This window comes from Ammospiza caudacuta, chromosome 10, assembly GCF_027887145.1.
Source record: "Ammospiza caudacuta isolate bAmmCau1 chromosome 10, bAmmCau1.pri, whole genome shotgun sequence".
NCBI lineage: Eukaryota > Metazoa > Chordata > Aves > Passeriformes > Passerellidae > Ammospiza > Ammospiza caudacuta.
Window position 1 is genome coordinate 16,293,424 of NC_080602.1, and position 12,656 is coordinate 16,306,079.

General features: G+C 42.6%; 1 protein-coding gene across 3 annotated transcripts in view; it reads left to right on the top strand.

Annotated features, from left to right (window-relative positions):
• The window catches only part of MYO5A (myosin VA), a 98,478-nt gene that overhangs the window by 31,471 nt on the left and 54,351 nt on the right, over positions 1 to 12,656 (top strand). For all 3 annotated transcript variants that reach the window (XM_058811757.1, XM_058811756.1, XM_058811758.1), the window contains exon 5: positions 11,189 to 11,345. In XM_058811757.1, the coding sequence (XP_058667740.1) occupies positions 11,189 to 11,345 (157 nt within the window). The remainder of the gene's footprint in view (positions 1 to 11,188; positions 11,346 to 12,656) is intronic.

Below are 12,656 nucleotides of genomic sequence, written 5' to 3' on the forward strand. Positions count from 1 at the left end.
AGCAAAGCTTCAGTTGCCAAACATTTTATTTTTTATTTTCAATTGCAACTTCTGTAGGAATCACAACCTTCAGCAGGTGCATCTCATTTTCTTTGTAATATTCCATAGAATATTCAATACATTTTTAACTCTATGGTTTGCAGTAAGATGTTGATGATTATACTCTTGAAACTGTTAAGAATTTCATTAATGTATGAGACTTATGATTATCAGTTCCCTAACACTATTAGGGAAAAATCACTCCTTCACGGGATTCTTTCCCCTGCCTAGTGATGGTATATTGCAGTAAATAAGATAATGTATTTTTTTATCAGCACTTTCTTGGTCTGATTTGTTCCATCCTACTTGTGGTTGATGGCAGATACAGCAAATTCAATTTAATAAATTAACTTTGAGATTTTCTTCTGATTAATTAGTGAAGTTGTCTAGCATCATTTAAGTTGAAAGTAACCTCTGCAAACAGAATTGCATACTGATGAGATCCATATAAACCTTAATGAATGCCAGCATGGAAAACAACAGTGTTTAAAGCATCAATTTCCAAAGTTTTGCTTTTTCTATTTGGTCAAAGTATAGTGATTTATTTAGTGGTACTGTGTAGCTTTTTTATTAAATTGCCTTTAATAAGCAGGCCGCCTCTCTGTTTTGTCAGCTCTTCTGTGTGTGTCTGATGGCTTTCACCTACAGGAAGATATTTTTCTATCACTTCTTGTTCAAAAGGAAGCTTGGTGAGCTGTTGAGTGGGTTTTTTGAAAGCATCTTTACTGACAGTCTCCAGTTATCCCAGGCATCCCAAGATGATATCCTCTTATAAAAATGCACATTTGATCAGCTGCTGCTTTGCTTCTGAGTGTCTGATACATGGATACTGTGTTTTCCCGTGGCAGAATCATGGCAGGGATGATTAACAGCCTATAACAGATCTGAATTTAGTTGTGGAATGAGAGCCTGCTCTGGTGGGTGCTGGACAAGCACACAGTGGCCAAACTCCACTTGTGGCCATGACAGGACTCCTTGAGTTAAAGATCTGCCTTGGAAAGAGGTGGCATCTCTGGGCCCCTATGGTTAGATGAAAAGGGAAGTTTTCCTTTCTGATGAGGTGATTTTGGAGTAGTTTCCCACACTTGGAGCTGACATGTTGTGGTGTTACAGGTACAAGAAGGCAGATGGCGGAATCGGCCTGGTGTAACATAAGGGGCTCCTTGCCCAAGCAGTGATTGTGTTGAGGCAGCAGAAGGGTTAAGGGTGCTTGTAGCTCACAGCTGGAGCTCACATGAGGTGTCCTGCTGGTAGCAATGAGCTTTGCTGAGCTGTTGCAGGAGTGACCTCTGCCTAATCCCTGGGTGCAGCAGTTGTGGAGTGCTGGCTCATCTCTGCACTCTGGAGTGCAATCTGTCATGTGCTGACCTCAGGTCTCCTCATGTGTGTGTGTTCAGAGATGTCACTGACAATTCATTATCTTTTCACCTTCTGACATTTTTACAGTCAAGAGCTGTGTTTCCTGGATGTAATTATAATGGCAAGTGGTGCATTTTGTTAATTAAAAAAAAAAGGTACATCTTCTGATTATGGGAGTGTTGCAGAATGTTTTTACCAAGCTGTTGTTGAAGAGAAGCAAAGATGCTTAAGAACTTGGGCTGTTTTGGAGTGGTTGAGTTTGCAGCTGGAACAAACTCATGAGAATTCAGGTTGTGAATAATAATATTATTTCATCTTTGCATTGCATGTTTGATGAGCAGATGCCAAAGTTCTTTACTTGGGGAGAGAGAAGGGATCAGCATAATTGCTTCCATTTTATAAGTTGGAGCAGACATGGGGATTGGGAGGGCAGCTTTGGTGAGTTCACCAAGGTGGCAAAAGCAGAGCTTTGAGCCCCTGAATCAGAAATCCTGGTCCTGTGGCTGGTGACTTGGTGACACCAGCTTGACAATAAAATATGTGAGGATAGAGTGTGTAACTAACAGTGGAGCTCAGTTCAATGCTTTCAGTGTACAAAAATGAGCAAATGAGCTGCATTTTTCATGCCCTCCCTTTCCTGCAGCATTAAAGGGTTTCTGTGCCAGGTAATATATATTCCTAATAACATTTGCTGTCACTGAGGGTTCCGTGTGTTCCAGGCACTTTACAAGCCCTACCAAAGCCTGTCTCCTCTGGTACTGGAGTCTCAATTTCTGCTTGTACAGCAGACAAGGCAGAGGTGGTGTGCTGTGGCCAGGCCTGGATCAGCCCAGAGTTGGTGCCAGGCACTGAGGTTCCTGTCACTGGCCTGTGCTCAGAACATCCTCTCTTCTCCTGCAGCTGAAGATGTCAGTGAGAAATGCTGTTAGGCTTAAAAAAAACGAGTTAAACTGGAAATATATTTAGAAACGAGATTAAAGAACATGGTTTATTGGACTGATGTTTCATGCTTATTAAAAGTGAATGCTTTTAGAAGGAATTAATTAAGAATTAACTGCTTAGTCAGGAGCAATTGTTGTGACTCAGGGTTGCAGCTGAAGAATTCTCTGAATTGTTAATGTGTGGCATCTGTGAAGGCTGGGATGTGTCAGGCCAGAGCATGTTAGAATCCAGGCTGTCAGAATAAACCAATGGATGCAGCCTGTGAAGGTGGAACAGACACAGAAATGTGGCTGCTCTTCTGTGCTTGCTTCTGGGCAAAGCACTTGTAACTTCCTTTTTCTTCTGTGTTCTTTTGCTCCTTGCCCATCACATCTCTACAGAATGGTTCAGAGCCCTTCAGCCTCTGGTAATCATCCTAGCACATTCTGGATGTTTTACAGATGTGAATTCACACACCAGCCTTGGAGGGTGGAAAGAAGGAATGATGTGTGTCAGGCTGCACCTTTGGGATGTGCGCCACTGCAGGTGAATTTGGAGGCTCTGGAACTGGGAGCGCCATGGTGCTGTGGCTCCAAAGGGCAAGGAGCTGTGCTTGCTGCTCCAACAGCGCTGCAATAGGGACAATAACTTGGGAAGTGCAGGGTGAGGGTAGTAGGGTGAAGGCAGAGCTCCTACCAGGTCTGCCTGGCTGCAGGGAAGGTGAGGGAGAGCAGCTCAGCAGCTGCAGAGGAAATGGCAAGGGATGCTTGTGGAGTGTGGGCTTGAAGCAGTTGGAGAATAAGAGGACAAAGCAGGGGAACTTTGCCATTCTGGAGGGCCACTAGCCAAATCCAGAAACAGGGGCTAGCAGAATTTATTTAAGGCTGTGAAGAACTTTGAGATTAAATCGTTTATTTGCAAGGTTGATGAAGGACAAGCTGTTGCCTCCTGCCCTCGATGTGAGAGGTGCCAGGAAGGCAGCCCAGAGCTGGCTGCTGCTGCTTCCCATCAGTCCAAGAGCATTAGAAAACTGCTGAATGAATTCTTGTTTGTTTATTTATTTATTTATTGAACAGTTAAATTACTTGTGTTTGAAAAGCAGATCCTGGGTTTGTAGAGTTGCCAGGTTTTATAATGGCTCCTAGCAGATGCTGCCTGCCCTGGGCTGGGTTTCAAAGGCCTTTGCACTGGAGGAGTGCAGCTGAGCGTGCACAGCCTTGTTTGCTGCCACACAGCTCTGCCCTTAGGCAAAGGTGAAGCTAAATATATTGCACTGACTCCTGCTAAACCTCCCAGCAATGGTGGGTTTTACAGCTGCCCTGTATTTTAAGATAAGTGGAGAAGCAATTTTGGTCTCCTAGAAAAACAAGTAATTATAACAGTGGGAGCATCACAGAAGAGTGGAGCACAGCTGCCCAAAAAATTAACCTGGGACCTACTGTGGCAGGGGACTGGGAGGGCAGCTCTTGAGGAGAGCACAGGCTGGATAGTCTGCAAGAAAAAGCTAAATCCTTGTGTCACTCTAAAGCCACATTGTGTGCTGAAAAAAGTGTCCTGGAAAAATAATGTGGCCATGGTTTGGTTTCAAGTTTACAATCCCTGGTAATTTGAGGAAACACAGTTTATTTCAGTGTTTATTGAAATCAGACATATTTAGTGAGCCTTCAGACAAGTTGTGCAAATCCTTATTCACCTTATACCATGGATTTGTGTTTCTGGTGCTTTGTTCTTCTGCCTGCATTTGCCAGCTGTGCATCCTCCCTCCTGCCTTGGGAGATGCCAGTCCCTGCAGCCTGCTGGGGCTGGGAAGGTCCTTCCTGAATTTCTTAAGGAGTTAATCAAGATTCTTTCTGTGAAGCTCACAAAGCATTCAATGCTGCAGAGAACTCTTGGCTGTATATTGGTACCTGAACTCTGCTGGGTTTCACAATAAAGGAGTTCAACATTTTTGCTGTGGGCAATTATTCCAAGACTGAATGAGCTGTTTGGAATATGTGCAGTATTAGATGTATTTTTCTATTCTTAGCAGTACTGCTGTTATAGGAATCACAGATCAAAGTTATTTGGGAACACCAATAAGTAACATATATAAAGTTGCAGTGATATTTAGCACTTTCACACTGATTTATTTTAAGTGCATTGGGTAAATTTCATTTATTTTGGCTTTCTTACCAGTGCCTCATGGTGAGGGAAATTATCATTATTAAAATGATTTTTTAAGCCACGCTGTCAAAAATATGTGAATGTTCTGACTGTAGATACTACAGGTTATTTTGGTCATATGCTGTCACAAATATACAATGGGGATGCTGAGAGATTGATCGCAAAAATAGGATGTTTATTTTGGTCAGAGTTTTGTTTGTACTGCTGGAGACACTAAATCATGTCAGCTGCATATATGTACACGTATCCTTGGGAGGTTTGGAAATGCTTTAAGGTCTAAAGCATGAAACATAGCTTAAACTAAGTTTTTGTTGGTCCTTAGTTAATCCTGTGTCTCTGAGAGAAGCTGCAACTGATGGAAGAACAGCAAGATTTCAAACCTGCCAGCATTTCAGAGCAACTCCCATCTGACCTTTCAGCAATGTTATTAGTGTTTAAGTTATGTTCTTGGGTTGGATTTCCTGCTGCCATCGTTCAGCTGCAGGATGGAAAGCACTAAGCTCCTCTCTGTCTTTGATGGGCACGATGCACACTGGTGTTGGTGGTACCAGGCACACACACTGGTACTGGTGTGTGTGTGTGAGAACAGGATCTCTCCCAAGAGTTCCCTGAGTCACAGCTTCCTTCCCTGGCAGTTATTTGGGGTATTTTCATCATTGAAATTTCACTGTTTTAAAAATGTAAAGCAATTTCAGCCTTACACGTCTATCTTACCACCACAGAACTGCAGTAGATGAACAGTAGTGAGATAAAGACCAAATTCTCACTGCTAAATAAAAGATATTTATTGTGTATTTGCACTGAAGCAGGAGGGGATTTTAGTTTTTGAAGATCACATCATCAGGTCTTTAGTAATAGTCTGTGCTGTTTTGAGTTTAAAAAAATGAAATTATGTGCAATGGGGTTGATGCCCTTACCCGTAACCTAAACCTGTTATTCCAAAAGAAAAGAATAAAGCAGTAGCAGCTCCACAAGGGGGAGGAAAAAAAAAAGGAGGAAAAATAAAAGCCAGGAGATTTAATTAATTAACCTTTTAGCATTTAGGCAGTGAGGAGAGATCATCTCCTGGAGGTGGTGGCCTTTAAATCACCCTGACAAGAAGCTTCCTTAGAAACATCAGCACCTTGGCAGTGTCCTCAAGGTTAACAAACATAAATGGTTTAGGATCAAAGGCAGCCTAAGCACTAATGTTCTTCTCATTAAATTGCCCTGTTATTTGCTTTCTTCTTGATATATTAAGAATATTGCACTCTGATCTTTTCTGCCAAGCTCATCTGTGTTGTGACATGGAGACCATTCAGCTTTGAAGTAGTTCATCACAGGCAGGCATTTCCAAGCCCACATCAGAATCTTTCCAAATCAGCTGTTAGTGATACAGTTTGTCCAGGGAGAGATGCTGGCAGCTTGGGTATGAATGGATTGACAGGAGTATTGAGGTTGATGTCAATAATTTCTGTGTTCCTTTTGTTGTCAGTAATTCTGTATTCCTTGTGTTTGTTTTCCCAAGTTGATGTTTGTGTGGGGGTGTGCTCATATACATGTATTTAACATTATTTGCTGTGGAGTCATGAGTCTGAAAGCCAAGATCAAGTGATACATCTGATGCATCAGCCATGGGAAGCAAAAAAAGCACAAAAAAAGTGTTGTGTTTTGATGATTCAAAAAAGCTTTGGGCTTCTTTAATCCTCTCTGAAATGCTTATTGATAGAGAGGTTTTTAACTTTCAGTTTTCCTGCTTCAGAGAGAGATTTTCAGTTGGTACAGAGGAAGAAGGTAAACAGAGATATCTGTAAGGATTTTTTAGTCTGTATGTCTTGATTATCCTGATCTGTTTGGACAGTTTGCTGTGGAAGTGCTGACTTTGAAGCAGTAAGCTATTTTGAGTTTTGTAGGAAGCAGCTTAAGTGGGTGCAATTTTGAATGAAAATTGTTTGAAAATTATTTGAAAATTGTTTGAAAAAATATTAGCAACTTTGAGGTTTCAATTCTTGCACTGGTTTTTCTTTTTTTGCCTCAATTTTTCCTTTGGTCAACTAAAATTGTTACAAGCTGTCCTGGATAATGAGAGCTGTCAATGGTTACTCAGTGTTGTTGCAGCATTCTGTACAAATTGGAGGTGCCCAGTGAGTGTTGCTCTTGTTTCCAATATATCTGATAGCTGTGCCCTCATGAGAGGAGCAGTTCCTCCACCCTGAGCTCTTCTGAAAGCATCTACTGCACATTTTATACAATACAAAATTCAAAGTAGCCAGTGCTGTTAAAAGCATTGCATTAACATACATGCACGTCCTCAACAACGGGGTTTTTTCACCTCTTGAGAGCAAGGTGATGCTTTTAAAACCACTTGCTGGTTTCTTGTGTGCTGTTATTTCATTCATAATCTGCAAAACCCTTTTCTGTATGGGAGATATCTCAAGGCAGTTTGCAGCACTCTCTTCCTCAGTGCTGAACCTTCTTTGAGCAGAAGCTGTCTTCAGTGTTAAATTTTGCAGTGTTTATTCCAAGCACAAGAAGCCCCTGTTGCTATGCAGGCTGTAATCTCAAGCTTACAGGAACTAGGTAAGGCTGAATCTTCTCAGTTTTGGCACTCTGACAGTGAATTTCCTCATAAACATACTGCCTGTCAACAAAATTTTGTAGATCAAGTGAAATTGTCTTTAAAAGTTACCAGCCTATGCAGAAATATGGTTCTGCATTATTTTTTTGTGATAGAGAATGCCTTAAATTGCCAGTTAGGTGTTGCATAGTGTGTCCTCATTCTTGTGTTTATCAAGAAATAGCTGTTACCTTCCCATGATTCCCAAAGTATAGGCCTGAGAGAATTTATACAGCAGAGGTCTGCACCAAATCCTCTGCTGCTGCTGCAAGCAACCCCAGCCCATCATTTCACATTTCAGCTTGTGAAATGTCTGGGTCAGTCATCTTAAAATGGCACTTTTAATGTAAGTCTGTCATTCCTTTATTCTTCTGCTGTTCAGAGGAGCAAAAGCTGAATGTGATGCTGAACATAACGTGGTGTTTCCATGAGTGGTGAATTGCTCCCAGTCAATTTTCAGTCTTATCTTTTCAAGATAATTTGGCTTAATATTGCATCACAGTGATGTAGTTTTGTGTGCTGGGGTCTGATTGCTATCTGCCTTTGGGGGAAAGAGCACTCCTCCACCTCTCATCTCCCAGATTGCTTTTCCTCATTTCTGTTGGCAAAAGCATAATTAAAATGTTCCCTCCATTCAGAAGTAATCTTAATTTTAAAATCATCTATTTACTTGTTTTATGCAAAGAAAAACACTGCAGGAAGATGAAATATTGCATAAAATGTGGCATCTGGCTGCAAAGAGGTGTCACATAAAGCTGTTGCCCTACTTACTTGTTTCATTGGATGAAAGTTATAATTATAGCTTTTTTTTCCTGACTGGCAACATGTTAATTACTCAAAATGTCAGGTCAAAGGTCAGGGGTTAATGATTTAACTAAAAATAACTCTAAAGGTGTAGTATATATCTGAGAAAGAACTTCAGTGGTGTCACTTTTGTTTTCTGGGCATTTTTCCCTTTGTTTTGGTCTTCTAAATTTTGTTTTGTTCTCAGCACACCCTGAATATGAAAATTTCACTTGACATAAACAGATGCTATTCTTTAGACCACTGCTTATACCAAATCATAAAAAAAAAATTCTCACTGCATTTCATACATCATCCAAAGGGGCTTTGATGCTAGTTTACTTGTTATTTTCCTTTTAAATGTGGTGGTTTCTTTTTTCTTTAAAGTTTTATCATGTTAAAGAGCTTTCTGAGGTGGCACAGCTGCCTGGCAGGACCAGAGCACCCTCTCCAAGGGGATGTGGCAGGCAGAGCTCATCCCCTGCTGCTCTTTGGGCTGTGCTGCACTGTCCTTTCCCCTTCCAGTGTGATCTGGGGTGTTTTGTTGTGTTTTCCTTTCTCTCTGGCAAGCAGCACAAAGAATAATACACTAGAGGATGGCCAGTGCAGTGTGTTAAAGCAGAACAATGGATTAATGTACTGGGGGAGACAAGAGCAGCCCTAAGTGTGGATGGAGGGCACTGCTGCAGACACTGAGGAGCCCTTTGTGTGCCCTGGTGCCTGCTGCAGCCACAGAGTCCTGCAGAGGGACAGCAGCAATGTGTGCACACACACACACAGTCCCTGCAGAGGGACAGCAGCAATGTGTGCAGCTCACACACACAGAGTCCCTGCAGAGGGACAGCAGCAATGTGTGCAGCTCACACACACACACAGTCCCTGCAGAGGGACAGCAGCAATGTGTGCAGCTCACACACACAGTCCCTGCAGAGGGACAGCAGCAATGTGTGCAGAGTCCCTGCAGCAGGGACAGCAGCAATGTGTGCACACACACACACAGTCCCTGCAGAGGGACAGCAGCAATGTGTGCACACACACACACAGTCCCTGCAGAGGGACAGCAGCAATGTGTGCAGCTCACACACACAGTCCCTGCAGCAGGGACAGCAGCAATGTGCGCACACACACACACACACAGTCCCTGCAGCAGGGACAGCAGCAATGTGTGCAGCTCACACACACACAGAGTCCCTGCAGCAGGGACTGTGACCGTGTTCACAGGAGTCTGAGGATGAGGGAAGAGATGAGGTCCTGACTCCATGTTTCAGAAGGCTTGATTTATTATTTTGTAATATATATTACATTAAAACTATACTAAAAGAATAGAAGAAAGGATTTCATGAGAAGGCTAGCTAAGAATAGAATAGCAAAGAATGATAACAAAAGTTTGTGGTGTGGCTCTCTGTCTGAGCCAGCTGACTGTGATTGGCCACTAATTACAAACATCCAACATGGGCCAGTCACAGATGCACCTGTTGCATTCCACAGCAGCAGATAATCATTGTTTACATTTTGTTCCTGAGGCCTCTCAGCTTCTCAGGAGGAAAAATCCTAAAGAAAGGATTTTTCATAAAAGATGTCTCTGACAAGGGATAGCAGCAATGTATGCAGACACACAGAGCAAAGCCTCTCTTCTCCAGGGCAATGGTGCAATGTGGATGTGTGTATGGACTCAGACAGGAATGAAATAATGATCCCTTATTCCTGGGTACACGAGTGTGTGCTAAGGAGAAGAGAGCTCTTCATGTCTTATGACATAGGGGAAGGAAACTCTGGCTAATTAGCAACAGTATTGGTAAGGAGGCATTATTTCAAACTCATTTTTTCATTACTGTCTTTGTAAAAGTGGAACTCCTGAGAAGAGACTAAGGACTGCAAAACCAGTGTGTGTTTTCCATGCTCCCACACGTGTCCTTCAGGAATGTGACAGTGAGAATGAGACACCTTTATTTCCATGGCTTTTCTTGGCAAAAGAGCTTGTTTTTTATTGACAGTTTTGTCAGAAGTCTGAGTGAGTCTGCGTTCCTTGGTTTTCTGAAAGCTTTTTGTACTTTGGGAACTGAAAAATCTCAACCATCAGAGGATTCATTTCATAGAGCTTCCTTAAAATTCAGATATTTAATGATATTTAATGCATCAAACAGCTGGTGATCTACAAATGAAAAGCTTGCGATGTTGTTGCCTATCTCCTGTGTTAAGCAGTCTCTGCAATCAGATCAGAAGTTTCATATTTTCAAATGGCATGTGGTTTTCTTTTTTCTATTTCAAAGAGCACAGGAGGAAAAAAGAGAGAATGGTGCCAATCCTATGAAGAAGTGGTTGGTTTTGACTCACTACAGGAACTGTCTTGTTTGCCACCACTTGTCCCATTTAAAAGTGCATTTTTAGGCATTTTCTTGGATTTCTCCTGCATCCTGCTCTCTTTGAGCAGGAGGATCCATAAAACTCCTGCAGCTTCCTGAGCCACAGGCTCTCTCCCACACACCTCTGACTGCCACAAGTGAACTCTGGGAGGGGGAATGGGGAAGAAACAAGAGGGTTTCTTCTTCATTTTCCATCTGGAAATCTTTATTGTTACTGCAAGCCATCCCAGGCACACAGAGCTCCCTGCACACCCTGCTTGGTGGCCCCTGTGCTGTCTGAAATGTCATTCACAGCTCCTGGGCTGTACAGCCTGCTCTGTACCTGGGCTGTGCTCTCTCTGTTCCAGCCCCAGCTCTGTAAAGCTTTGGGGGGAAGTTTTATTCCTCTTTTTGCTTCTTTTCATGTTAGTGTGGAAAATAGGATTAAACTTAACCAACTCATAGGAATACTTCAAACTACCTTTTTTTAAAATTTCATTTGCTTTGAAAACGTAAAAGCTTTGTAAAGCACATATGGTCTTTATTTTAAAAGTTTCAGGCTCTATTAATGTTAATTTCTGTGTTTTGTAGTGTGTTGTTTACTCATAGTTGGGTTTATGCACAGAGTTCTCTGTGAGTTGAGAGAAAATTATTTTAGAACCAAATGGAAATTATTCTTTTTTACAATAGAAGAATTTTTCCCTCAATGAAGGCACTGTCTTAGCTCCAGAGCTGCTACCTCTGTCCTGAACAGCCTTTCAGATTCAGAACAATTCTGGGATAAGCTGGTGATGAGAGCAGAGGGACCAAAGGTTTCTGTGGCTGACCCTGCTGTTGATTCCTCCCTCTGTCAGATGGCATTCATGGCCTTTGCTAATGACCACTGACAATGCAGTGGAGCCTGTGCCACAGACTGTGGGTAGGAGTAGCTGCAGGGGCAGGTAGTGAGAGAGCAGCTGGGAATTAACGTGAGTTTGTGTTCCAGGGATGAGAGGAATCAGTCCATCATCGTCAGTGGGGAGTCTGGAGCTGGCAAGACTGTCTCTGCCAAGTATGCCATGAGGTACTTTGCCACGGTCAGCGGGTCTGCCAGTGAAGCCAACGTCGAGGAGAAGGTCTTGGCCTCCAACCCCATCATGGAGGTAAGAGACTGCTGCCAGTACTGGGACAAACATTCAATAGAGAGCAGTCCATGCTTCCTAAAAACATTTCTAAATATACATTCCAATTTTGTGTCTAATCCATTTACAAGGAGTTGCTCATTTATGAAAGACTGAGAGAAGGTGGGAGGTAGTATTTCAATATTGCTAACATATTTCACATCAAGTAATTTTAATGTGAATACTGCTTTGAGTCTCTTCAGCTTTGTAACTGGTAGTTCCCAGCCTGCTGGCCAAATGCAATTGGAGAAGACTGGTTTTGTGTGTATCCAAAGAGGATAAAGCTGTTGGTCTTACCCACCAGATATGTACATCACACAGTGGATTGTACTCTGAAAGGAAGTAAAGCAAATGTTGAATTTCAGGAAATAAAATTAGAAAAGAGAGACTGAGGAAACAAAGTTGCATGGGATGCACACCATTTCTTTCAGAGGGAAAAAACATATTGGAAGACATAATTTTGCTATAATTAGCTCAGACTCATGTTTCTGTTCTGGAAATTGTTGTAACCACCTGTAGTAAAGTCCCAAGGGTTTGGAGGGCAGGTGCTAGCAATAGACTTTGAGACAACACACTACGTGTACAATTCCTCCTGCTTAAGGGCTTCTGTTCTCTGGGAAGCTCAGGAGACACTAATTCTGATATCACAGCAAGCAGAAAAGATTTCTTAGACTTATCTGAATGGTTTCTCATGTCTTTGCCTACATATGTGGTTTCAGGTTGTGGCTCTGAAATTAAGGAACTCTGTTAAGAAATGATTCATCAGAGAGAAAGTTTTGGGGGGAATTTCTGGAGGGAAGTAGCTCTGTCCATAGGCACGCACATGGTCATGCTTTGGTAGATGTTGGGCATCTCTGCAGTGTGGAAGATCATGAGTAAATAGAGTGCATGCAGTGAAATGTGAAATGCAAAATGCTGCCATTGTTTTTTTCCTCAGGTATTTTTAAAAATGACCTGTGTTTTATTCCTCCTTTCCTCCTGGCATGAGGAGTTCATGATACTCAAACTATAGCTGCCCCATCACATTGTGTGTGTCTGTCACAAGGTAATGCTGCCTGGTTTGTGGTGCTGTGTGGAAATTCCTTCTGTGGGGTGAAACAAGCTGTGCTGTGCTGGGCAGGGACTCACCCAAAGGTCCAGCCGTGGGAGGAAGCCAAGGAGCTGCAGCTGCCCCAGGGAGCAGTGGCAGTGGGGCAGGGTGAGCTGGAGCAGTGATTGCAGGAGATGCCACATCCCAGCCAGGGCTCCCTTGCAGTGCTGCAGGGATTGCAGGAGGGGCCACATCCCAGCCAG